Source organism: Erigeron canadensis, chromosome 1, assembly GCF_010389155.1.
Source record: "Erigeron canadensis isolate Cc75 chromosome 1, C_canadensis_v1, whole genome shotgun sequence".
In the NCBI taxonomy this organism is placed as follows: domain Eukaryota; kingdom Viridiplantae; phylum Streptophyta; class Magnoliopsida; order Asterales; family Asteraceae; genus Erigeron; species Erigeron canadensis.
The window spans coordinates 36,361,677-36,387,345 of NC_057761.1; the positions used below are offsets into that span (position 1 = coordinate 36,361,677).

At 33.4% G+C, this 25,669-nt stretch overlaps 3 protein-coding genes across 4 annotated transcripts; 2 read left to right on the plus strand and 1 right to left on the minus strand.

The window, feature by feature from the left end:
* Positions 1-1,774: 1,774 nt before the first annotated feature.
* Positions 1,775-6,207, plus strand: LOC122602806 (glutamyl-tRNA(Gln) amidotransferase subunit A, chloroplastic/mitochondrial). The gene is made up of 10 exons (XM_043775406.1): positions 1,775-2,373; positions 3,190-3,501; positions 4,388-4,567; positions 4,676-4,770; positions 5,034-5,109; positions 5,200-5,277; positions 5,346-5,439; positions 5,517-5,566; positions 5,642-5,755; positions 5,860-6,207. Exons 1-10 carry the CDS (start codon positions 1,840-1,842, stop codon positions 5,950-5,952), a joined length of 1,626 nt encoding a protein of 541 aa, XP_043631341.1. The 5' UTR covers positions 1,775-1,839; the 3' UTR covers positions 5,953-6,207.
* Positions 6,208-7,039: 832 nt separating this feature from the next.
* LOC122609702 lies at positions 7,040-15,097 on the plus strand. 2 transcript variants are annotated; one of them, XM_043782661.1, is made up of 8 exons: positions 7,040-7,264; positions 7,873-8,094; positions 8,175-8,312; positions 8,528-8,606; positions 14,314-14,385; positions 14,521-14,590; positions 14,671-14,727; positions 14,820-15,097. In XM_043782661.1, the coding sequence occupies exons 2-8, from the start codon at positions 7,891-7,893 to the stop codon at positions 14,908-14,910; spliced, it is 711 nt and encodes a 236-aa protein (XP_043638596.1). In that variant the 5' UTR covers positions 7,040-7,264; positions 7,873-7,890; the 3' UTR covers positions 14,911-15,097. The 2 variants fall into 2 exon arrangements, with proteins under 2 accessions (XP_043638596.1, XP_043638588.1); XM_043782653.1 differs by having other exon boundaries at positions 7,876-8,094.
* A 2,860-nt stretch (positions 15,098-17,957) lies between these two features.
* Positions 17,958-22,792, minus strand: LOC122609270 (citrate synthase, glyoxysomal). Its single transcript, XM_043782329.1, has 13 exons — positions 22,457-22,792; positions 21,686-21,866; positions 21,482-21,567; positions 21,182-21,286; positions 20,998-21,060; positions 20,796-20,905; positions 20,139-20,258; positions 19,982-20,057; positions 19,458-19,531; positions 19,244-19,364; positions 19,068-19,165; positions 18,738-18,861; positions 17,958-18,283 (listed from the first exon to the last, which is right to left on the minus strand). The coding sequence occupies exons 1-13, from the start codon at positions 22,706-22,708 to the stop codon at positions 18,146-18,148; spliced, it is 1,548 nt and encodes a 515-aa protein (XP_043638264.1). The 5' UTR covers positions 22,709-22,792; the 3' UTR covers positions 17,958-18,145.
* Between the last annotated feature and the right edge of the window lie 2,877 nt (positions 22,793-25,669).

Genomic DNA, 25,669 nt, shown 5'->3' on the forward strand with positions numbered 1-25,669 from the left:
GTTGCCCATATCACATCGTGTTAGTATACCTGCAAGACCGGGGATGCTAATACCGGTTTCGATCTTGCTTTTTTGAAACCGATTTTGCGAATACCGGGTACGAGTTACTTTTTTGAACCGGTTTACCTTGTTTCATAAAATTTTTTTTGTCAAAACTTGTTTGACAAAACATCCGCCAAATATATCTGTTTATTCATCAACTTACTATTATAGATTTGAGATTGTATTTCACTATGCATTTTATAATGTTTTATATTATTATATGAAAGAGTTTTGTGATAATAATTATCTAAATTTCAAGAATCATGATAATACTTTATAATTAATGACAGATTAGAATAATTCATATGTGAGTAATTCACATACAAACAAATCTAGTTATACATAATTTTAAATATTTTATAAAAAGAGTTTGTTCTCATATTAACTTTTATCATGTTTAATATGAATGAAAAAAATAACTAACATGTGATAATTCAAAACATAACTCAAATCAAATAAGAGTTCATGTTATTTGGGTTAAGGAATTTTAATTTGGATAAGGTTTCGAATATCTAAAGTTAACCATTTTCATTACATTTTTTTGTTATTCCATTCGGTACAATCAATTGCTCTCCTGAAAAGTTGATAGCTTATTGGCAAGATGTTTTATATTCAATCCTAAATATTTTTCTAATTTTAGAGTAAGAAAGTAATAATAGATTGATTAATTTTCCGGTAGAAAAAAACAATAGGTATTATTTATTTAATTTAAGAGTAAATTACAAAAACCATTTCCATCGTTCGTTCATTTTATCAATAACCATCCCTGATCGGATTTTTTTTTCCATTATTCATCCCTAATGTGGTAAAGCTTTTACATGTTTTAGGGCATATATATCCTTTTCATTTAATTTTAATACTAAATATTATTTCAATCATTTCTAAACTTCAGGAAAAACTATTTTACCCTCAAATATATTTTTATCTCCTATTTTTTTTTTTGCCATATTATTGCTCAATTTCAATTGAACGGTGAATATTATCATTTATAACAAAATCAACTCTACAACTACTATTCACCACCACCCTCGCAAGTCTATAAAAACTTGACTTTTTTAACACTTCGATTGTATAATAAATAGCGGGATCAAGGATTAAAATTACGAATAAATTGATAGATAGAACAATTGCATTATTTAAAATGTCACACCTTAATTACACAATTTTAGAGTGAAACAAATCAAGCCTAATATTGTTGTTGACAAATTGAAATTGACTCATCTATCATAAATCGATTCAAGCTATTAGATTTTTTCTTTAAGCACAGATGGTTAAAGATGAATGTTTATACATCTGAAGAAGTGGTGGTATGTGGTTTTTATAGAAGGGATCTTGTTATAACGGTAGATATTAAGAGCATTTGTAATGGGGTATGATGTGAACGAGGTGGAAGCTATAACCTTGACCACATGGTGTGGTATCATTACAACTTCAAAGTGAATTTGGTGTGGAGGTTACAAAGTGGATGAGACTACGTTAAGATTAAATTGGGTGGTGTGTTTTTTTCTTTCTTTTTCATTTTTTTATTTGTTTTTAATATGGAGTTGTTTAATATGGTGTGGTCACACTACATGTTGTGAACCATTACATATACTCTATGTTTGAAGTTTAAAAGGAAATTGAGAAAAAAATGTAAAAAATGAAAGATGAAAGGAGAAATTATGAAAAGTAATACGAGTAATAATAATAAACACCTCTGAAAAGTGAAAAGTAATACTCTTCATTTTTCATTTTTTTTGGGGGGATTGAGTTGAAGGTCAATCTTTGTTCTCCCTGAACAAAAAATAAAAATAAAAGATGTTATCTACAGTCCAAAACCCACGGTTGTTGCTCCACCATTGCCGGCGGTCAAAACCCTTCAACCACCGTCACCTAAAACCCATTCACGCCATCACAAACCACCAACCAACCACCATTTCCACACACCCCACTTCACAAATCCAAACTATCCAAAAATCAATCCTCTCAAAAGAAAAAACCACACGCCAATTCGCCCAAGAATTCCTAACCCGAATCCGAATAACCGAACCCCATCTCAAAAGCTTCCTCCATTTATCAGAAACAGTGTTGGCTGAAGCTGATGAAATTGACAGAAAAATTGACAGGAATGAAAATGTGGGTCCACTTGCTGGAGTGTTTGTTGCAGTAAAGGATAATATTTGTACAATGGATATGCCTTCGACTGCCGGTTCGAGGATTTTGGAAGGGTATAGACCGGCTTTTGATGCGACTGCGGTGAGGAAAGTGAAAGAATGTGGTGGGATTGTTGTTGGGAAGACTAATTTGGATGAGTTTGGTATGGGGAGTACTACTGAAGGCTCTGCTTTTCAGGTTTTCGGTTCGATTTTTTGATAATGTGCATGAAATGTAGTAATTAGATTGGTTATATTTCGTTGAAATGAGCAAGTTTGGTAATTTAGTAGGGGGAACCAACAATTAATGTGATCCGTAGCACATATCGTTAATGTAGCATGGAATAAGTTTTAAAAAATGTGATTTTTATTAGAAATGGACAAATGGTAAACGAATTAAAGAATAAGTTATTATCTAGAGGATAGGTTCCGAGTAGCACCGACAAAGAATGTAACTAGTTTGAAAAAAGATTCAGTTTGTGAACCAAGCAGACTGTAACTTAAGCTACTCATACTATCGGGTGGTTCTGCTCCTGGCAACCGAACAAGTATGGCATGTAAAAAAAAGTTGATGTGGCAAGACACCTCATTTGAAAAAGTGCCACATAAGCAATTGGTCATCGGTGATCAAATTTCCAAATTAGCCTATTTCAGTAAGATCTAATCATGAAGTTGGGACATTATTGAGTATGATTCTTAAAATCAGACCAACAACCTAAGCATGCTGCTGCTTTACTTTGAAAATTGGCCCTTTCAACTGGATACAAATTTATGTAACAATGTGAAAGCTCGGTTGCTTATTTTAGTTAAAAAAAAGGAAATTATGTGAAACTGGGTTTCGCTTTTTTATCTTTTGCATAAATTGGTATGAAACTGAAACATGGTTGCATTAACTGGTAATGAATACACCTAGTTGCTTTCATTGGTAAAAAAGATCAAAACTTGGTTGAATTTTTTAAGCAATTGCTCAATTGCTTAAACGTGGTGTATTAAATGCATCTTTGTTACTTGTTAGGTTACTGCAAATCCATGGGACCTTGAATGTGTACCGGGAGGGTCATCAGGGGGGTCGGCAGCAGCTGTTTCTGCCAGGCAGTGTGTAGTATCGTTGGGAAGTGATACCGGTGGAAGTGTTAGACAACCAGCGTCTTTTTGTGGTGTTGTAGGATTGAAGCCGACTTATGGCCGTGTATCACGATATGGGCTGGTGGCGTATGCATCGTCATTGGATGTTATTGGGTGCTTTGGCTCAACAGTTGTTGATGCTGGAGTTCTGTTTCAATCAATTTGCGGTCATGATAAATATGATGCCACCAGTAGCAAACGGGTATGTTTGATTTGCCCTGTATTTTGACATTTACGGTTTCTTGCAGTATATTTGAATAGCATAGCATACATGTTGATTATGTCACAAACAAAAATATGCAATTTTCTTATAACATGGAAGAGAGAGAGAGACTAATATAGAATTATCATTTTGAACTCGTGAATCTGTATAGTTTTTAGGGGGTGTTGGGTGTTCCGTATATTAAGGAGTCTTGACATGGTGGAAGTCATCAGTTCGAGCCTGATTATCCCTAAACCCAATGTGAGTTTTTCATTTTGATTTGACCATACTGGGCAGCAGTAATTAGTGCTTGGTAGTGTTTCTGCTGCAAGAAGCTTTAAGCATTAGATAATTTCATGTTTGAGTGTTTTGCAAATGCTCATTCTACAAGGAGTATTGGTTAAAAGGACCAAATATGCCATATTTGTTTAAAAAGAGAGACAATATGTGAAATCGGGGTAATAATGTTTAGATTATCAGACACAGGATATCTATATCTGAACTCCGAGCGCTAAAATCCGATTATGTTATTCAACTCGCGATGCTCAGATAAGCAGTTCTAAAAGATAAATCCAACCACACTTTTTGGTATTTATATCATCATGACCTCTTTACAAGAGTTCTCACATTTGAATCTCACTAGGTAACATTCTTGGGGGTGGCCAGGAAAGGGTTCAGAGATGGTCACAGGATGCCTGGTTAGACCATATACATTAATTTAAAAAGACTCGCCCTTCCTGGGTAACCTGAACAGGGAAAACCTCATCCAAACAAATAGATCCAATATGCTGTCTAGTCAAATAACTAACTGTTTAATTATAGTTTGGTAAACTTCTTTAGTTTTAAGTAGTTTTTATGCTAATAATAGTGCAAAATCTGTCTCCAGGAGGTTAATGACTATACATCGCAGCTCATTGCCAAAGATTATTTCGAATCACAGCCTTTAAAAGGACTACGGGTTGGTGTTATTCGTGAAACTCTTGGGGAAGGAGTTGATCAGGGTGTTGTTTCTTCTATCCAAGGAGCTATTTCTCATATGGAAGAACTAGGATGTATTGTGTCAGAGGTTTTCATTCTATTTTAGTGCTTTTTTATGTATGTGAGGCTGTCATAAATCTATTAGTCTATTTTAGACTTCTAGGATCATTTTTTCGCATTTGGTAATGGATTGCAGGTCTCATTGCCATCTTTCTCCCTTGGATTACCAGCATACTATGTTCTTGCTTCATCTGAATCTTCTTCAAACTTGTCTCGTTATGATGGTATTAGGTGATGTATGAATTCATTGGTTTACCTTAAAGTAGAAATATTAGGAACAAATGTAGCAAATTCAGAAATTCTATATATTTATAGTTTTTACATTGAGTTGCCAACTACGAATACCATAGGTAAAGATCAGGATTTTCTTGGACATTTTTAATAAAGATAAAAACTATCTTGTTGTTTTAACTCCAAAGCAGACCTGATGCTTATAGTTTAAGAAAAAAGTAATGATAGTGGATCTCTTATTCTTATATGTTTTCAAATTTCAGGTACGGCAATCAAGTTATTTCTGATGAGCTTAGTTCCCTTTACGGGGGCTCTCGTGCTAATGGCCTTGGTCCAGAGGTATGAAAAGATGATATTGATTTGGTTGGTTATTATGATCTATCAACAATATTGTAACAATTAGTAAATTATCTAGATACGATGCTGCAGGTAAAAAGGAGGATCTTGATGGGGACATATGCCCTTTCAGCAGGTTACTATGATGCTTATTACAAACGAGCACAACAGGTATACTCCTAATTTCATTGCTAATGATGCCTAATTACTATACTGATCCTGGTGATGTGGCGGTTTAGGTGAGGACAGTAGTCCAGAAAGGCTTTAAGGCGGCACTAGATGAACATGATATTCTAATTTCACCCGCAGCTCCATCTGCAGCATATAAAATCGGTAATTAGCCCCCGTGATCACCTTATAACAATTACGGAGTGCTTTTTTCCCCTTTTTGTCTGACTTAATGTTTACAGGTGAAAAGAAAGACGATCCATTGGCAATGTATGCTGGTGATATAATGACTGTAAGCCATTTTTATATTGATTTTATCTTTTTTGTTGTTTTGAAACAGCATAACTTAAGATATAATTTATTACAGGTGAATGTGAACTTAGCTGGATTGCCAGCATTGGTTTTGCCATGTGGCTTTGTTCAAAACGGCACTTCTAGTCTTCCTGTTGGCTTTCAAATGATTGGTGCTGCTTTTGATGAGGCGAGGCTTGTTTATTGATACATATTTATATCCACAGGTTCAATACCATCATTAAACTTTGATATAATTTTGGTCTAACATAAAACAAGTGTTCATATCTGCAGGAAAAATTGCTTAGAGTGGGACATATCTTTGAGCAAACGCTTCAAGGTTGCAGTTTTATCCCACCGCTGATAGCTGATGAATTTAGATGCTAGAATTAGTGGATTAAAAACCATCCTTGTTGAATATTCTTTTTGGTGAATTATTGCTTAGAGTGAAAGTAGCAGTAACTTATGTATTCTAATTCTAATAGTGGATCAACAGCTAAACTTAAGACTAGTGAGATGCTCAATGATGCCCATAAACTTCATGGCTCTTTGAACTAAAATATTTTTGTTTAATAAACTATGTATACATTCAAAGAAAAGAAAATGAAAACAGAGACTCAAATGTGGTTTCTGTGTTGGATATACTATCCGCAGCTTATGTCAGCCCAAACCGTAGGTTTTAACTATGAGATCAACCATATTTGCTTACGGACTTGGTTAATTTTTTTAAAGTACTTAAATGTTTTGCTCTAAACTAGTAGTAAACAAAAGAAAGTTGCTTGAAAGAAATGCTGCACTCTTGAGACCGCTTTGCTAGTTATTGAGTAAGCTAATGAACGACCATGTTGATCACTCAGTGGGCTATGGTTGATCACTCAGTAGACTGATCCGCAAACCTGGTCGTTGGATAAACTTGTATTACCATCTCAATAATGGAATACGAGGCACATTATCACACAAAGGGTAAATAACTTGAATGATGAGATTTCGTAGCAGCCTAAGCCAATATCATTAAGTTGATGAGTGAAGCTACTAAGCTAGTCACCAACCGGGAACCGCCGAGGCACTGGGTATACAGTGACTATATTTTGAGCCAGTATTAAAATTTATCAATATCCATTAAAATATTGGTCGAATCAGGGTATAAATTAGTAATAAACATTAATCGCTTGAGTTATCATTAAATTTATTTTTAACGATAAAGTATGTGTCATAAAAATAAATATTCATATCGAGTTGTAAAAGTTATTTATTATTGAATTTTAATAAATTATGAGTTTTGTTAAACTCAATGTTAACGTTAAAGCTGTAGTTAAGCTACACTAAATAGTTAGTCGTAAATTTTTGAGCTGAATTTTTTATATAATTTTTTTTTTTTTTTGTTAGAGACTGCATTTAACAATTTTTTTTTCCTTTTCTAATTTATGAAACAAAAACTTTCCTTTACATGAAACACGTCATTCCTACCCACGCGAAACGCATATTATACCTTCCCATTCACAGAAAGAAAAACACAACAAATATTTTTGTTTAAAATACCGATATTACCCTCGAAAACATTTCCGGTAAAGATTCTGTTATCCGCCGCCGTTGATATCTCCGATCACATTTCCTCCGATTGATCTCGATCTTCTTATCTGAATATTGACCATAATTTTTTTGTCCGATCACCTTTTTTGGCCCCGATTTTAGCTACAAGGTATTCATATTCAACTAATTTTATATCTTTTTTTATTTACAACAAATAGTTGCAATTATTGCTTTATATATCATTTGTACATAAATATATACATATAAAATTATAAATTTACATAATTGATGATTTTTTCTTGAAAATAATTTAGCTGGGTGTAAGATGTGGCAAGATTTATAGATAATTATGTTTACCTATAACTGTTTTGAGGAATTAACAAACTAAAAAGTACAAATCTTTATATATTATGCTCTATGATATTCCTTTTTCCTAATTAACTGAAAAATTTTTAAAAAAATTCATAATTTTGGTTTTTTCATAAATCTTTTAACTTTATATTTGCAAAAGTTTAAAAATTTTATTAGTGGAGTTTCCTATTTTTGACTAATATTAGCCATTTTTTTTCCTAAAATTTTGTCAAAATATGTGGTCTTTTGAAGTTTGGTGTTGTTGAAACGAAATAATTATTGTTTTAAATCTGGTATGATCATGTAATGGATTGAATATGTGAAACATTTTTATCTCGTAAAAACGAAAGGCATAATGTTTTCGTTTTTCTTATTAGGCAGTAAGTTTTGTATTCTATATAATGTGTTTGTATTATGTGCTTTTAGCAGGGCGGTAGTCTAAAGATGAAATCAGGACGACATACGATGGACGGATGGGGTACCAAGAGGATAAGAAGGATCCCGACATTGGTTGATCTTTGTGTTCAAAAAGCTATAGATAACGTTAGGTACTTAGGAGATGTAGGTGAGACGGACCAACATTTATTAGAGCGGATTTTACCACATTGTACTATGGATCAGATTAAACATATTGAGGAGAAAACCAAGGTATTAGATCTCTTTTGGTGTAATTTTCTTATGGGAGAGATAAATAGTGTTGAAATTTGAGAAATTTTTGTGTTGTGCAGGGACGAGATCTTAGCCCAGTTACTGATAAGTTATGGAAGAACTTTTACGTGCAGCAGTTTGGTTCTAAGAACGCCAATGATGTAGTTGATAAAATGAAAAAAAAGGGAGTTTCACACAAATGGAGCGAGTTGTATAAGGTAATAACTTTTATTGTTCGTTTATTAAAAGAAAGAATGTTATCGGGCATAGTGATAACTTCTTATTCAATGAGTGAAACTAGGGATAATTCTGCTTTCATAAATCACGAGCATTACATAATTGACAATATGTGTTTCTGGTAGTGGACTAAAGTATTATGAGAACAGTATTATTCAATAATGGCTCTGCTACAATTTGGTTACTTAACCTGCAGATAAAATTGGAGGTCTTGGAAGAGGCTGAACAGAACATAGGTGAAAGGCTAAAGCAACGTTATTCTAATGCTAATGCTAGTAAGTCTCCATTTACATATTCCGAGACCTACGTTTGGTCACTTTTTTGCTTCATGTTTATCTGATGTTAGTCATTTTTCACCATGTTCTACTAATTTGGTTCTGCCTTAATTATATATGGTCTTCCCCATGAACTTCTAAAGGCATGTTTCTCTTGTTCCATTGTACACTATATTCATCCAATACATGTCAAGTTAGTATTTTCTTCTTCACCTCTTTTTTTGGATGAAAGGCTTTAAGCCCAAGAAATAGTTTCTTCTTATCCTCTTCTCTTATATTTATCGTTTTTAAACACAAATCCACGACCATTATTTCGTCATTAATACCGGTGATCGATTACCTTGGATGCGAGTGCATGTTTAGCATAACATGGTCTTTCGGGGGATTAAAAAAAAGGCAAGAATGTTGTGTAAATGGATGACGAAGTATTTGAACAGATAGTATGATGACATAATCTTGCGATGCCTTAATACCGTTAATCATAGGATCATAAAACGTAAAGAATATGCGTCTTGAAGCCTTACCATTACAAATTGAACTCATGCAACGAAGTCCTTTTCAGCGGTTATTGCTTTCACAAATCAAATAAAGATATAGGTACAAGAGTTTCTAGATAGAGGAAACTAAAGAAGCCGATGCTATGTCTTACGGTATGTTTTGATAGTATGGCGATAGAAAGAAATTCATTATTTCTAAATAAAATAATGATGGTTGTTGAATTGTTCGACATCTTCTGCGCTTACCGCTTCTATGCTTACAAGCAAAGCATTAACTAGAAATGCTTCGATAAGCCAATACAACAAGCTTTTCATACGGATTGCTTTGTGAGACAAATAACGTGATGCAATGCAATTTCGTTACATAAGACGAGGAAGTCGGCAATCGGCTTTCACATCAATGATAGAGTTCATTACAAAAGCTACCATGGCGGAAGAGGTGTTCTTAACATGGACTAGGAGAGTTTTCATTCAAACTTTAAGTTTGAGAGATCATGGATGCAACAAATGAAGATTGAAGATATGATAAATAGAATGTTTAGTGCCATTTAGGTCATATAATTAGATATGAATTTTATTCAAGAAACGATATAAACCTAACTTCAAACGACTCATTTGAAGGACTCATACGAAGGTTATGAGGATGGAGAGGATGCTTCCATCAACAAAAGAGAAAGTGGACACTAGAAAGAAGATAGCAAGGCAATGTCTCATTACAAGCATTCATAAGGACTTACAACCAAAGTCTATGCTAGAAGAAACTCGCTAGGTTTGAGGTAAAGTGAGATGCTATTATCCGTGATGATGGATATTTGTACACTTTGCCTTTTAATGAACACTCTAATTGAGCAACACATGAAAATTTACCCAAATTTTGCAAGGGTTAAAGGCTATTGATGTGCAATAGGGTTTGGTTTGACGACAAAGTAGCAAAAAGAAACATTGCACAAAGGGAGAACAACTAAAGGATATGAACTATGAAGAGATGTGGATTCTTTATGGAGGTATATTCTCGTTGTTGCTTCGATTCAAATCTTTAGACTTTTATCTCTCAAATGTATCTTATGTCCTCTTTAATAAGGTTTGTATGAGTTAATGAGCATGTCTAATAGTGAAATTCGGCATGGATAAAATGTATAGCTTAACAAACAATTGTGTAGGCTATAGCAACTACATCAAACATTACCTTATATCTTTCACAATATTGGGTTCTAAAGGTATTTTCCAAACCATGTAATCTTCTTTTTATATGTCAATCTCTTTGATATATTTATCTTCACAAAACTTTTAAGAACATGATGCAAGAGTTTGAGCTTAGTTACTTGAAAAGTTTTCTATGTATTTAACTCATTTTGTCAATTCCGAGATTTGCACGACAACGCAATCAAAAATCAAGCATCATGGAATGCTATAATGCATCCCTCGTAGTATAGCTCATTATGAATCAAGGTAAAAAGATATGGGCTAAGTGATGATCCCTAGTGTAAACTTACTTTATACTCTATCCTTCCCATTATGATCCGTACACAAGTCTTCGCCTTTTGTACATATCCTAGATAGCTATTATGTATATTCACGGATGTTAAAATTTTCTTAGTGATTGTTTATATGAAACAAGGAGAACATTTTGCTCCGGTCTCCGACTTCATTTGATTACATCATTGAGTTTAGAGCCATATTAAACACTTATTAGGACAAGTGTCTATGTTATGCCTATGTGACATTTGCATGTCTTTGTAACATTATCTAAACATTCATAATGATACCTACCGATGGTATTCTATAATAATTGAATGTAAATCCTACCAATGTAACATCAGGTCAACGTTGAACGTAGGTCACGAAAATTGTTTCCTTTGTGATTCAAAATTCGTGTTAACTTGTAATTTATGTGGTCTAGGTGTCATTGTGGTTTTGAAATTTGTTTTCACGCAAACACAAGTGATGATTTCTTGATTTTTCATGTGATTTGTTTCATTACCCGATTTTAAACGATCGATGCTTTCTTTGCATTTCATGGTCATTTTCCACATCATTATCCGGTGATAGTGATTTGATTTCATGATCTTAGTCATCAACCCTCTTGTCGTTTAAAAGCATGATAGTTTGTTTGTTTTAGAGAATGTCTAAGTGAAGATTATTTGGTTCTACAATTCAAGAATATTTTGTATGAAACCATGATAGTTTTGTTTGTTTAGAGAATGTCTAAGATAAGATTATTTGGTGCTACAATTCAAGATATTTAGGAGACATTGTTTATTAAGGGAGAATGTTTGACGGAGTTTGTTTGGTACTTCATTTTAATATTTTTTTTGTTTCGTGTATTCATGATGAGCACAATTGCTTATCTTCATCAGAAGGGAGAGAAATGTTCATTTTGGTTAATATTTGAGGTGTTTAAATGTTTAGAAGTGATTGAGATGAACAAAGGTTTAGTAGAAAGTTTGATGAAGACGAGTGAAAATAATGAAGATTAGATTAAGTTTGTTAGACAAAGATGTTTGAAAGTGAAAGATTGAATGAAGTTTGTGAGTTGCTAAATATTTAAGATTGTTTGATGAAGATTGTGTAGAGTTAATGATTGATTTAAATTGAAATGATTGTGTCAATAGGTTAGTGGCTCACTGGGAATGACTTTGACCTTAGGAGGATCCACCTAGGTAACTGCCACATTTTTGGGGGTGGATTAATACGGGATTTTTTGATAGTGTGTTACGATCCCACATCGGCCTATGGGGATTGGTTGGTGGTTTATAAGGGTAGGTGTCCCCTCCTCTTTTGAGCTAGCTTTTGGAAGTGAGTTCTACACTTAGTTTATGGCATGATGCGAGCCTATCATGGGATGGGTTCGTATCAATTGGTATGAGAGCCGACCCTACCTTTCGTGGTTCCAACACTCGAAGTGGTGGCCTATGTAGTGGTGGCTTGGACCCGAAAAAGAAGTGGTGCCAACCGTGACCAATGAGCTCAGAGTGGTGGCCTATGGAGCGGTGGCTTGGACCCAAAAAAAAGGTGCCAACCGTGACCAACATAGCCGTGAAGGGTGGGGTATTGTTACGATCCCACATTGGCCAAGTATGAGATTGGTTGGTGGTTTTGGCAGTGAGTTCTACACTTAGCTTGATGCGAGCGTACTATGGGATGGTATTAAAGTTCTGGGTTTGATCTGAGACATTCGTGTAATCCGGAAGTACGAGTAGGATAGTATGCCGTTCAAATAAAAATAAAAATTGAAAGGATAGTTCAATGGGAGCAAATTTAAATTCTTAGAAAGATAAATAGTATCAGAATGAAGAGAAAAGTGAGTATGGGGCTGTTATGCACCCAACTTGGGTGAAAAACCCCTCACATACCAATATTCTAATATTTTAAATAAATGCTTGGCCCCCCATGATTTTTATGGTTTAAAAAAAGGTATGTGAGGGGTTTTTCACCCAACTTAGATGCCTAACAGTTTGATATTCCCTTCCCCCCAGATTGAATGTTCAAGTCTTAGAAAGGGAGTATAGAAAAAGAAGTTCTTTTATCATCTATATAACATTATAAAGATTCTTTCACCTTGTTGAAAAGTTATAAAATGTCCCCATGCGAAAATATCCCTAGATCATGCTAGCTCAAAAACCATCCCAACTTTAAAGAAAATCCAGCCATGGAAAACTTTCAAACTTTTGTTCTCAATGCAGTACAAATTTGGACTATTACATACTAAATTACTAATTACAAAAACAGTTTTATTTATTTTAGGTCAAATTAAACTATTACATAACAATTACAAAAAAAGTTCTATGTAAATATAAAGCTACAATAATTAGTTATAAGATAAAGAAACAAACTATTGCATAAATAGTTATAGAACAAGTCTTTACAAAATATAAACTACAATAAACTGACCCGATTAAAAACTGGGCCCTGTACTGTTGAGCAGCACAGGGTTTCGCAAGCCATGGGGACCGGTTAGCACACATTAAAGTTTTGTAGGTGAAGATTGATAATTATGTTTAAGGGACACTTATTTTATGCATAATATTCTGATGCGTTTGTAACTATGACGTTAAGAGCTATATTTAACAAAAAAATATTTAACTAGTACTAACGGTCAACAAATGCAGCAACGGTGTATAAATTCGTATATATATGTGTGTGTGTGTGTGTATTTGGGACCCTTATTTCGAGAACCCTTTTTTTTTTCAAGAACCATGAGAACTCCTAAATTATGTTTTTAGAAAACATGTTTTTAAAGTTTATTCACATGTGAAACGTTATAAGATGTATGTTGTAGAACAAAACTTTTTTCAAAACCTTAGCTGTTTGTTCACATGCGAACGAAAACGTGAATATATTCATTTACAAGTTCACCCAAGGCTATTTTGAAGGTTTTGAAAAATTGTTCTAAAACATACATTTTTATTACGTTTCACATATGAATGAACTTTTAAAAATATGTGATCCAATACAAAAGTTAGGAGTTCTCATGTTTTTTGCAAAAAACAAAAAATGGTTCTTGAAATAAGGAAAGTCAATATAGGAGTCTCTTATGTTTTTTTTTTTTATTAAAAACTATTATTTATGATTTTCTATATATTATGATTCAGAATCTTTTTACTTTTTCTTGTTGATTTGGCCCATCCTGATAAAACTTTCTAACGCCACTGACCAAGTCTTTATGAATAGTTTTATGAGATTGGCTAGGTAGTTTTACCATGATTTTCAAGGCACTGGGAGTGTCTCAAAGTTTGGAACACATTCTCCATGTGTGCTAACAAAGTCTTGTTTGGTTTGTTCATTATGGAATACTGTTTTTTCTTTTTCCAATTGATGATAAGCTAGACACTAGTTTTTCCTTCAACTCTTCTTTAAATCTTGTGCTTGTTCAGCAACACTCTTTACCTGTTAAACAACATTTTTCAAAGGGATATATTGAAATATAGTACTGTCACCAGGTTCTTGATGCATTGCAATGAATGGTTGTTTAAGAGTTGCTATTGTCTTGTTAAATCCCATTAAAAATCCGACAAACTAATGTCAGAAATTTATCTTCCCATTCTATTACAAATTTAGGTTTCCAAAGTTAGTAGAGTTATTGTAGTTGTATCATACATGTTTCTACGCTTGATGCTTAGCTAAGAAATAATCATGTCCGCATATATGTTTCCTGCTTGAAAGGAATTTCATTATTGTTATTTACACTTTCTATTCTTCTGTTACACCAGTGAAGCAAAGTCGGCAAGTTCAACTGTGCACCAAGGTGCCACCCTCCAGCAATAAAAGATGTTTTTATGGAGGTACCCTGATACCTTATAAAGTTGCATCTTCTCATTCGATAATGATCAAATATCATAATCTTTACAATATATTGTTAGTGGAGGCAACACCTTAATGGTAGGCTAATATGATGGTGAAACTTGTCTGTAATGTAGGGCCGGGTATTAACCTTGGCAATACAAAGAGTGGCTTGATGAAGAAGGCAAAACTAGAATTCCTTAATAGGTACGTTAACTTTTTTATGAAAAACTGAGTGCATTATCTTTCATTTCTCATATGTTTATCCTTGTTTTGTTTGTGGACAGCCGAGAGGTTAAAAACCTTTCAGCCATGAAGAAAGCAACCGTGCATAGAACTCCCAGGTAGCGTTTTAGTTAATTTCTGTCTAGAAATACCTTCTCACTTTTGTAGATCTTGTAACTAACCCTTGTTAAAATCTTACTTTTTATTGTAGTGTCACCCCTATAAGGAAACCAAGTCTTTTTCATGGAAGCTCTAGTACTTCAAGTTCCAAATTTAGTACACCGACAGCAAGGAGATTCTGAAATGCCTAAGCAAGTTTGTCATCTATTCATGTTGGTTTTCCAACCGTAGTTCAACTCATTTGCAACCCATAAAAGTTGTTTTAAATGTTGATAAAGTAGTTGTTCTGCTGTTCCTATGTGCTTCCGATTTCCAAATCTGTAGTGTCATGTATTTTTTTAATCAATGGTATATTCTTTTTAGGGGAAAGCTACCATGCTCTTAACAACAGATGCTTGGCTGCAGTTGCCCTCACATCCAAGGGGGGATGATTATTTGTTTATCACATAGGAAAATCACGGGGGGATGTTTGTGAGATAGCAGTACTACTACTAACAGCACAATATATATTCCCTTCTTTTTATTAACAGACAAGTTGAAATAAAGTTGGAAAACCAACATGAATAGGTGCAGTTTGAAAACTGTATCTAGATCACGCCGTATAAAAACTTTTCAATTTAAAATCTTATTGTAGATAATGATAGATTTTCAATATTACATTTGTGAAAACTTCACCCTTTTTATAACATCAAAAATGACAACATATCAAGTGTAGTGTTTCTTGTTGGAAGTTTTGTAATGTGAATTTAATTTGAAATTAAGATCATGCAATTTGTCATCTGATCATTGATCAAGCGGCTAATACATTTAAGTATGGTCAAAAGAGTAGTGATATACTTAAAACATCCTTCTATAAATCTGCTGATATATTAAAATATTGTCAAATTAGTGATGGTATAACTTGTAAAACATCGTTTTTGTGTAACAATTTTACGTTAACCAAATACACATACAAGTCACACAACACATACATCAACCAATTATGGATCCAAGAAAGGAAACCGGAACTCAACCCAAAGTAAAAGTGGTTCGTCTTCAACCCATCCCAACCCAACCTGAAACACGACCCGAGCAACCCCAAACCCATTGTCTTCCCAACCAGGTTTTTACCAACCGGATTTTTCGCAACTTGCACAATACACAAACCGACTCGACTTTTCGCAAGTTACCTACTAAGAAGCCAGTTTTTCACAATTTTTGATAAGAGGACGACGAAGACAACGATGTACCGTAGACACAAGAGGAGGTTGTTCCTTGCGGACGAACAAAGTGCCGTCCTTGGTCACAAGCAGGAGAAGAGGCTTTGTCAAAAGCCTACGTCAACGTTCTCAAGACCCACACAATGGAAACCATTAAATTATGCACTCACTTGGAAAATGTGCTAACCAAGTTTAACAACCATTCAAGAGAAAGACTCGTTGCATACCCGTGATCAATGTAGGTCGAAATGGAATAAAAAAATGAATGGCAAGGTTACTAGTTTTTTACTTCGGTTTAGTTTGTTAATTGAGAATCTATATTTATTTCTTTTCATTTGGGGTAATTGATATTTATCTATAGTTTTTCAATCTATCATAAGATGTTTATATATCCAGGTTTTTTACTTATAAATTTATAAAAATACCCTATAAGCATTTGAATCGTGGAAAATGATAACTACAACACTAATATCTTTTGGTAACATTACATAAAAATAGTTGTATCTTCCATAAAAAAAAAAACTTACCCTAGATGTCCCAGGTTATGTCTAAATAGCTATTATTATGTCAAAGGATATATTAATAATTAAGTAAAGGTTAATTATTAAAATTTTTAATTACGTAATTAAACCTGTCAAGACACCATATTTAAATCCAATTTCTGTCAATGATTAAACACCCAAACCACGCCAAACCCGCCCAAAATAGGGCTAAACCACGCCTATGACACTGTTTTATCCATGATGACTGTTTGGTTTAATAACAACCTTGACTATGGATTGGTGACATCCAATATAGGCGTTAGAATATAGATTGGTGACATCCAACATATTATCCATGACACTGTTTTATCCATGATGACTTCCTAACTATTCAGACATAATTTAAGAGTCTATTTTATCCTCATGAAATTAGAATATGGATTGGTGACATCCAACATATTAATATTTAGCATATCATTAGGCTAATTAACTAAATAACAATTAAAATTAAGAAAGACTAACCGTATAATAGGCATTAAGCCTTGTGAAATATGATGCAAATAATTGAATACCCACGAGCTAAAGTACTTCAAACCTTTTTTATTTTATTGAATATTTTATTACAAAATACACACAACCTAGAAAAGTACAGAATACTAGTAGTGAAAAAACTTGTTCTAGCCATGACCATTGCGTGGCTTTTATTGTGCAGATGATACTCTTGAAACTTGAGTTTGTTTCTTGGAACTTTGAGAGCAACATGTTTGCATCCATCTGGCTAGTGATGACTAGTGACGGAGGTATGATTTTTTGAGGGGAAATGATATTTCTCAACAAATTTTATCCATCTACAACAAAACCTGCATCATGCAGTTGTATTCAGCGTATAAAAAGTTGCGTCTTTGTTGTAGATGGCCAATTCTTGTTGTAGAAATATCACTACCTTTTTTGAGTGGAAATCTATGATTTTTTGTACCATATGATGACTAATGATGGAGGTAGGACCCCTTTTATCAATTGTTTTTGTCTTGTATTATTGCAAACTTTAATACAAACTTTATCTCTTGTTCTATGTTGTCGGAGATTCTTGCTTATCTGTAAGACGTTTGATTAACGTTTCTTTCATTTTGTCAAAAATGTCTTCCAAAGATATTTTTCGGTCTGCTGTTGAGATTCTCCAGCTAAATAATTGTTCTCCAGCTAAATAATTGTTTTCAGAATTCATGGAAGTGTCTGACTTATGATGTCCTCTCTCATTTCTTTGAACTTTTTGCTAAAATACAACTATTTTTACATGTTAATGACTGACCGTCCTGTCATTTTTGAATTATATAGCTCTTTTGATAAAAACCATAACCATCTTTAAAATAATTTTATTTTTCACACTAAAATTATAACATTTTATTTTATAAAACCCGTGGCACTGTGGCTGGCTAATTTTTTTACCTCATTTGTTTGCATTAAAAACCATCTATATCACAAAATATTTTTTGCACTGCATCTGTAAGTAAATATTGTAAGATAGTAATGAAATTCATATTCAAAATATACCAACAATTGTGAAGGTGCACCTATCATCGATATATCGAAAGAGTTAAAACATAAGTTTGATCATACATCTTATTACAGCACCATATATAATAATCATATAGATGAATTTGTGATATTACAGTTCCAATTATTTTGCTTGGCATTGTTTTCACTTGTCTTAAAGTTGAAATGCCATTACATATAGCTCAAATACCAGAGCCAGACAACCGTCGCCTAGTGGCATTGGAGACAGAAAGCTGCCCAAGCTTGTCTACTACAGCTGCAGTTGATGACATTCGTTCTTGGGCAGGAATATAATGGCGCATCCATACACCCGTGTATACCTGAATAAAATGAGAAACACAAATATATGATTAGATGTGAATGATCATATTATTGAAACTAAAGTAGATGCCAACGAAATACTAAATGGCATCCTTTCAAGAGGAGATCACCTCTCCAAAATAACCTACTCTTGAGAGATAGGTTCCCACCAACAATGTTTTATAATCAAATTAATCATAAAAGTTATTTCTCCTAATCCCTATTTCTTGAATTGCTTTATAATCAAAACAGTATATGTTACCTAATTTAATTATTTTAAAAACATATAGTCGTCCTCAATCATGATTATATCTAATAACTTGCAAAAAAAAATGTAGTAGAAATTTGGACAAAATATGTTGGTCAACTCTTCCCTGATCTGTTTTAAGTCATACACTAAAAACTGGCTTCACCCGATCATTTTCCATCTCTAATTAAGGATGTATATTTAAGCATAAGTTCAAAGAAGCAAACCTGTGCGGGCCTCATGATCTTTGTGTCAGGATCATCAAGCGACTCTCTCCAGTGTGACAAATAGCCAGCCATTCGAGGAATTGCAAACAATACAGGGAAAAACTCAGTTGGGAAACCCATTGCCCTGTGTTCAAGAAGGTTAGCATAATGGATTAATCGTAGACACATCTAAGGTGCCATTTGGTTTGTAAGTGGGTTTGGGAATGGATATAGATGGGAAATGAAAGAACTGATACCATCAAATCCGAACATTGCATATGACTTTCATATCCATACCTCTATCTACTAATATTTAGCAAGTAACTTTGTACAATATATCACGAGACATACCTATAAATCAGCCCAGAATAGAAATCAACATTTGGGTACAACTTTCTTTTAACAAAGTACTCATCTGATAGTGCAGCTTGCTCCAAAGCAATAGCTACCTGTTGGGAACATGTGGCTAATGAATACTCTAGATGATAACTAGAAAATTTTTACTTTGAGCTTAGAAATTGAAATACCTCAATAAGGGGATCTCTGCCTACAATTGAGAATACCTCCTCTGCCAGCTTTTTAATAACCTTTGCTCTAGGATCATAGTTCTTGTATACACGATGCCCAAAACCCGACATTTTTCGCTTTCTATACACATAAGTTCAAAAACCTTTATAATTAACTCACTCATTATACATTTTCCTTAACATGTCAGCGGTTATCATTGGAAAAGAAACCAACCTATTTTTCACTCCTTCGATGAACTCGGGAATATTGTCAACAGTTCCAATCTCATTGAGCATCTTCAGGACCGCCTGTAACACCAGGATAACACATAAAACTTAGTCCTATCATTTTAGCCATTTAGCATTTCTGTTTTGTGGGTTCATCCATCATTTTATCAGAAAAATGAAGATAGACTGAAGCCCCATTCACAAGATGTGGAGATAAGTAAGATCTCGGTTTCACCCTATATTAGAGGTGGTAACTTGACCCATATATTCTTGAATGGGGGATTTTTCCAAAAGTGTCAAGAGTTGCCCAAATAGGTTTTTTTTATGCATACCTACATTGGTTTATTCAAACTAATGGATTATTAATGTACTAATACAGTTTTAGTAATCCTATTTAACAAATACTATCAATAAAAATATAGCAGGAAATTTATGCAGGTCAACCAAACTTATCCAACTAATACTAACAATGGTCCATTTGACCTGTTACCCTTTACATCAATATCGCCACCTCTATTGATATCAGCATACCTCATTTGCTCCACCATGAAGAGGACCATATAGTGCTCCAACCGCTCCAGCAAGAGCTGTGTATACATCAACACCACTGCATGCAGATATCCAGTCATTGTTTGCCATGAGCCCATAACACAGGACAAATGCAATCTAATAAAGAGAAAGTGCTTACCTTGATGCAAGATGCCTCGCCGCTGCTGTGGAACAATTCATTTCATGTTCTGCATGTAATATAAAAAGGATATCGAGTACTCGAGCAAGTCTAGGGTTGGGTTTATAAGACTTGTCACCTCTGAAAATATATATAAAGAATAAATCAGAATCACATCAAGACATGGTCACCAAGGTCTAAAATTGCCTATCCAAATAATCGGAAGGTCGCAAGAGGACAATCAATATAAATATATCTGCACATAATATGCGCCCAGTGGTATATATCTAAATTAAATGCATAGAAAGGCACCCAACTTTATTCCAAGTGTTTAGGGTATTGTACGTATTTTACACCAGTATAACCATAGAAATTCACTACTATTTGATAAAGGTGACCAATTTTCTTAATTTCGGCTTCAAATACTACGAAATGACGAGGAAGTGTTGTAACTGAGAATTCATCAAGTTACCATCTTAACTTTGTTTCAGGTGTGAGGTGTGACACTAACAACTTTCCTAAAAACTGGTTTACTTAGGTAATAGAGAATGACATTCAGCTTGGAACTTCAATTGTTTTTTTGGGATAAGTTTGTTAGCTTTAATGCAACTAACCTAAAAGTATAACGGCAGTTGTAACTATTGAATCAATACCAACACAGTATATAAATAGACATACAATGAATCCAGCATGTATAAGAAATTCTCTGAGTAAGAAAGATTGCTGGAAGGAAGAACAGGAGGTCTCCCTGCCATCCTAAGATACGCTGCTGCTGCGATAGTAGGAGCCTGAGCATTAATAAATTGGGCATAAGCTCAAAATTAACTGACAAATTAGAAAAGGGGGAAGTGTGAAGAAAATGAGACGAAGTGGCCAAGACCTTCCCAAGTATGCGCACTATTTGCTTATCTCGCACTGGCTTAGATTTGTACAAATCTTGACCCTATATAAACAAATGAAGAAAGTAAACATATTCAAAATTTATATTCACGTGTTTTTTATATGCAAATAGTTAGGACGATAGATTTATACGATTTAAACATAATGGAAGAGAGAGAACTTACTCTAAGAGCAGGGTTTGCATCGGGGTGGAATACAGAAAGGGCACTCATTGCGCTGACCAAAACACCCATTGGATGAGCATCATGAGGCATTGCATGTATGATATCCTGCCACACAAGAGTATATTTAACTCAAAGTTAATTCCTTCCTTAACCACTTACCAATTTACCATAAGCTTAAAGCTTCAAAAACCAAATATGTTTTGTCATACAAGAAAAAGGGATAATCATAAATTTCATCAGAATCTAGTCAATAAATCTTACTGAAAACTGTTTACAAGATTAAATGCAAAATCCTCTTACCAAGATTCCTTGGGGAACGGCTGAATGTTGTGCAACGGTGAACTCCCAATCAGCTAACTGGCTCTGAGAAGGTAAGTTCCCATACACTGCAGATGACAAACATTAGATTTTTAATTGAACCAAGCAATAGCAACCCATTACCCACCCTGCCCGTTTCACCACTTCTATTACCAACATACTAAATACACCGGAAACAGGACTTACTTAAAAGATAGGCTACATCTAAGAACGAACTACTCTCAGCTAACTCTTCAATCGGATACCCTCTATACCTCAAGATCCCTTCATCACCATCAATGTAGCAGATCGATGACCGAACTGGAGCCGTGTTAAGGTATCCCGGATCATAAAGCTTCAAACCCTTATCGTTGTTTCCTGTTGTTATCTGTGATTACCAAATTATGTACACCTTTTAACTTCAAATTACATGTAGTCTAAATAAAAATATCAAAATCCATAACAACAATATATTCCGACATAACAAGCATTCAGACCAATAAAGATTAAACCTTTATCATAAAAAGATTACAAAAATATATACTAATTATATCGAACATCTTTGATCGGGTGAATATACAATTACAAAAATAAAAAACAACCTTCAATCATACTTTACAACTCTAGATCATAATATCCTAATTTTCCAACATAACACACATTCAAACCACTAAAGAGTAAAGATTAAAACTTTATCATAAAAAAACTAAAAACACAAATAAAATCCCTGCAAAAATCCACCAAAACACAAAAATGATCAATAATTCACAAACCTATTCTACACTTCACAACAGTAATAAATAACTAAAACCCATTAATTAAAACATAATTTCAACAAAATAAATGAAAACCCAATACATTTTTATACTAGACATATATCATACAAATAAATAACTACTTCCTAAAAATTCAAGAAAAAAAAACCAATATATAAATTAAAAAAAATAAACAAACCCCATAAATCAAAATCAAAATTACCTTCTTAAAGTCAGCAGCTTTAATGGTACCTTCATCAGAAACTTGAAATTTGTATTTTTTGCCAGTTCTATCATCAGAAACTGATAAAGACCCTTTTAAATTGGGAGGTGGGGCCACAAAAACTTGAGCAGAGACAGGGGAAGATTCAATGAAATCATTTGATTCAACACATGATGAAAGATGAGCTGATAATACTGCTAATCTTGCTTGTGCAACTTTACTTGATTTGTTGTTATTTTCAATAATTCCCATTTTTAAAGAATTCTATTTGATGATGATTTGCTACAGGATACTAAAAATTTTGATTGTTATATGTGTGTGTATGTATGTATAAAAAAGTTGTTTTGCTTGTAAGGATTGATTTTTAATTGATTTATTTATATAAAAGTCATGTTTTTTTTAATTGTTATTCCTTGGGAATGCTGACATTGACAAATTATGTTATCTTTATCTTGGAAGAAACTTTTTATATTTTGAGATTTTTATTTATACTTTTTCATTTTATCACAACCGGATTGTTGGTAAATCAATCTATATTTAGAAAGTAAGATAATTATCCTTTTTAATCTCGACTTAAATCCGTTTCTTATTAACGATTATCTCTTTTAGTTTCCATTTATGTATAGTAGACTTATGTTATTCACAGTGGAATAGTTTATACTTTTTATAATATTTATAAAATTTCATCAAAGAATTAGTTACATTAAAATTTATATTTCTCTTTAGTATTTATCGATAATTAAATCTAAACAAAAATGAAAAATGCATGATCAGTTAAATAGTATCGAAATGAAGTCAAAAATTTTATCAAATAATTAATAATCTTAATAAAGTAAGAAAAATATATTTGTGATGATCAGTTTTACAAGGTGAAAGTAAATTTAATGGTTGACACTAGTACACTAAAACGGTATCACCTCATCAATTATAAATTATCCTATCAAACTCATAACAATCACATTTGAAAACTAATAAATACGTTAAAAAATGATTCGGATGTTGGGCAATGCTGGCTAGAGAGTGCCCAAAGTCGGGATCCTAGCGTAGTTGGTCACAATGTCGCCATACTTCGTGTGCCATTACATTTACTAAGAGTGGATGTAATATAATTTGAAAAGGTTTAATCAATTAAAAAAATAGTTTCATACTACTATAAATCAAGGTAAATACTTCTTTATTTCTCCCTAAAATTATCATGTTGATCTTCCTTGTCATAACTTGAGTAAAAAGATAACGCCAAATAAGTCATGGTAAAAGAAGAAAACAAGATATGGCTTCAATATACCCATATTTCATTTAATATTCCATATCATTGAGAATGGGTGATATAACATAAATGATGTTAACAACTCACTCCCTACTTTTCTATTTTCATCGTAAGTTTGAAATTTTCGCAAACTTTCATAAGTAAATACCGTGAGATAGTATAAGAAAGTTTGCGAAAATAAAAAAATAGAAAAGTAAAGTTATGAAACTTCTTCCATTACCCATTTATCTACTCTACATTTATAGTTTTACACTTACATTACATAAAGAGTGATCGACACAAATCGTCCTTGTGGTTTGTTCAAAAAGTCTAATTTCGCCCTTTAAGTTTAAAACTGTCTGATATCATCCTTTATAGATGGTAAATAATCACGTTTCATCCTTTTTGAAAACGGACGTTTACTCCAAGCCGTTAACCCCAGCACGTGAGGGCATTTTAGTCATTTTCCACCGATTAAGGACTAAATTTGATATTTGATCATTTTTTCTTATCTTTTTCTTCTCTTTGTTGCATTTTCTCAATCCAATTACATAAAGTTTTCTGTGTATATCTATATCTATATTGATAGATACAATTAACTAATTAAGTAAAAAAACAAAAGTTTACATCAAAAGGAAGAAATCTTATATTATATCGGCCTCCCAATTAACCACCACCAAAGATCATCACCACCATTAATTCTCCAGCAATCTTATTTACGTATACAACAAACACATATTTAACAGTCAATCGATAGATAAATCTTAGCCATATATATCCGAGTAAGAAGCAAATGCAGCCATACGATAATCGATTGTTCACACACATAAACACCCACATACAATTGCTAACACACACACACACACACACACACACACACATATATATATATATATTGAAATCTAGACAGATTAAAAGAAACAAATGACACAAAATAATAAAACCCACCAAATCAAACCCTTTTAAGATCAAAATCAAACACACTTTAAAACTCATCCATATCTTTATTAGTTTCTCCTTCAGATCTCGAAGAATATGTGGACAACGGTGGCGGCGGTTTACGGTGGTGCATATAGTTGTTATGCGACGGAGATTAGACGCAATGGTGGTGTGGTGTGGTGGATGACCAGATCTAGCTGGTGTGGGCGGTGGGGTGGTGGATGATCGTATCTTGGTGGCCGGATATACAAACCGGATATAGAAATCGATCTAGATTTTAAATCTACTCGCACCACCGCCACACAAAAATCGATTTAATGGATGATTTAATTGTGGCAAACAGAAGCAGCAGACCCATATAATATATATGTGTGTGTGTGAGATTTTTTTATTATTTTTGAAGGGTTGTCGATTGATTGATGGAGGAGTTGGATAAAAATCATTAGCTCAAACATGAAACAACGTATCATGAAACTGGAAAGAAAGAGAGGTACAGATGGGATACAAATTTTTGGTAGAACAGAGATATATATGGATGAATGAATGGATAGATTTATGGTACACATATATATGAGTTGTTTGTATGTATGACTGTATGTATATATCTATTTGATGTTAGATTTTAGGTTTGTTTGTGTAATGAAAAAGATATAAACTATCACTTCTAGTCCTTTAATGGCGCAAATGACCATATCACCCTTACATGGAATGCAAGTTATGATAAATATATTACTAAAAGCTTGAGCTTATAAAAACCGTAGACCCAAACTCTACAAGCCAAATTCACCGATATTCTTTAGATATGTTATTGAATATCGTCATATAAATGAGGGAGATGACCATAATTTGTTGTTGCACTAAGTTTTGATGTACGATCTGTGAAGCTTGGCTGAAAGTTTTAAGTTTGCATTTCTGCTATAGCAAAACTTTTAATATAGATGGTAAGTAATTAGTAATCAATAACTTAGTTGATTTGGATCTTTTATTTACTGAGGGATTTTTATGGCATAGTCATAAAGGCACCATTG

Excerpts from the sequence above, each read along its gene's own strand:
- LOC122609702 (XM_043782661.1), top strand. The coding sequence starts at position 7,891 with ATGAAATCAGGACGACATACGATGGACGGATGGGGTACCAAGAGGATA. Across the intron at positions 8,607-14,313 it reads TTATTCTAATGCTAATGCTA|TGAAGCAAAGTCGGCAAGTT; the intron begins GTAAGTCTCCAT and ends CTGTTACACCAG. Across the intron at positions 14,591-14,670 it reads AAACTAGAATTCCTTAATAG|CCGAGAGGTTAAAAACCTTT; the intron begins GTACGTTAACTT and ends GTTTGTGGACAG.
- LOC122609270 (XM_043782329.1), bottom strand. The coding sequence starts at position 22,708 with ATGGGAATTATTGAAAATAACAACAAATCAAGTAAAGTTGCACAAGCA. Across the intron at positions 21,867-22,456 it reads AAGCTGCTGACTTTAAGAAG|ATAACAACAGGAAACAACGA; the intron begins GTAATTTTGATT and ends TGGTAATCACAG. Across the intron at positions 21,287-21,481 it reads CCGTTCCCCAAGGAATCTTG|GATATCATACATGCAATGCC; the intron begins GTAAGAGGATTT and ends CTTGTGTGGCAG.
- LOC122602806 (XM_043775406.1), top strand. The coding sequence starts at position 1,840 with ATGTTATCTACAGTCCAAAACCCACGGTTGTTGCTCCACCATTGCCGG. Across the intron at positions 5,110-5,199 it reads CTAATGGCCTTGGTCCAGAG|GTAAAAAGGAGGATCTTGAT; the intron begins GTATGAAAAGAT and ends ACGATGCTGCAG. Across the intron at positions 5,278-5,345 it reads ATTACAAACGAGCACAACAG|GTGAGGACAGTAGTCCAGAA; the intron begins GTATACTCCTAA and ends GTGGCGGTTTAG.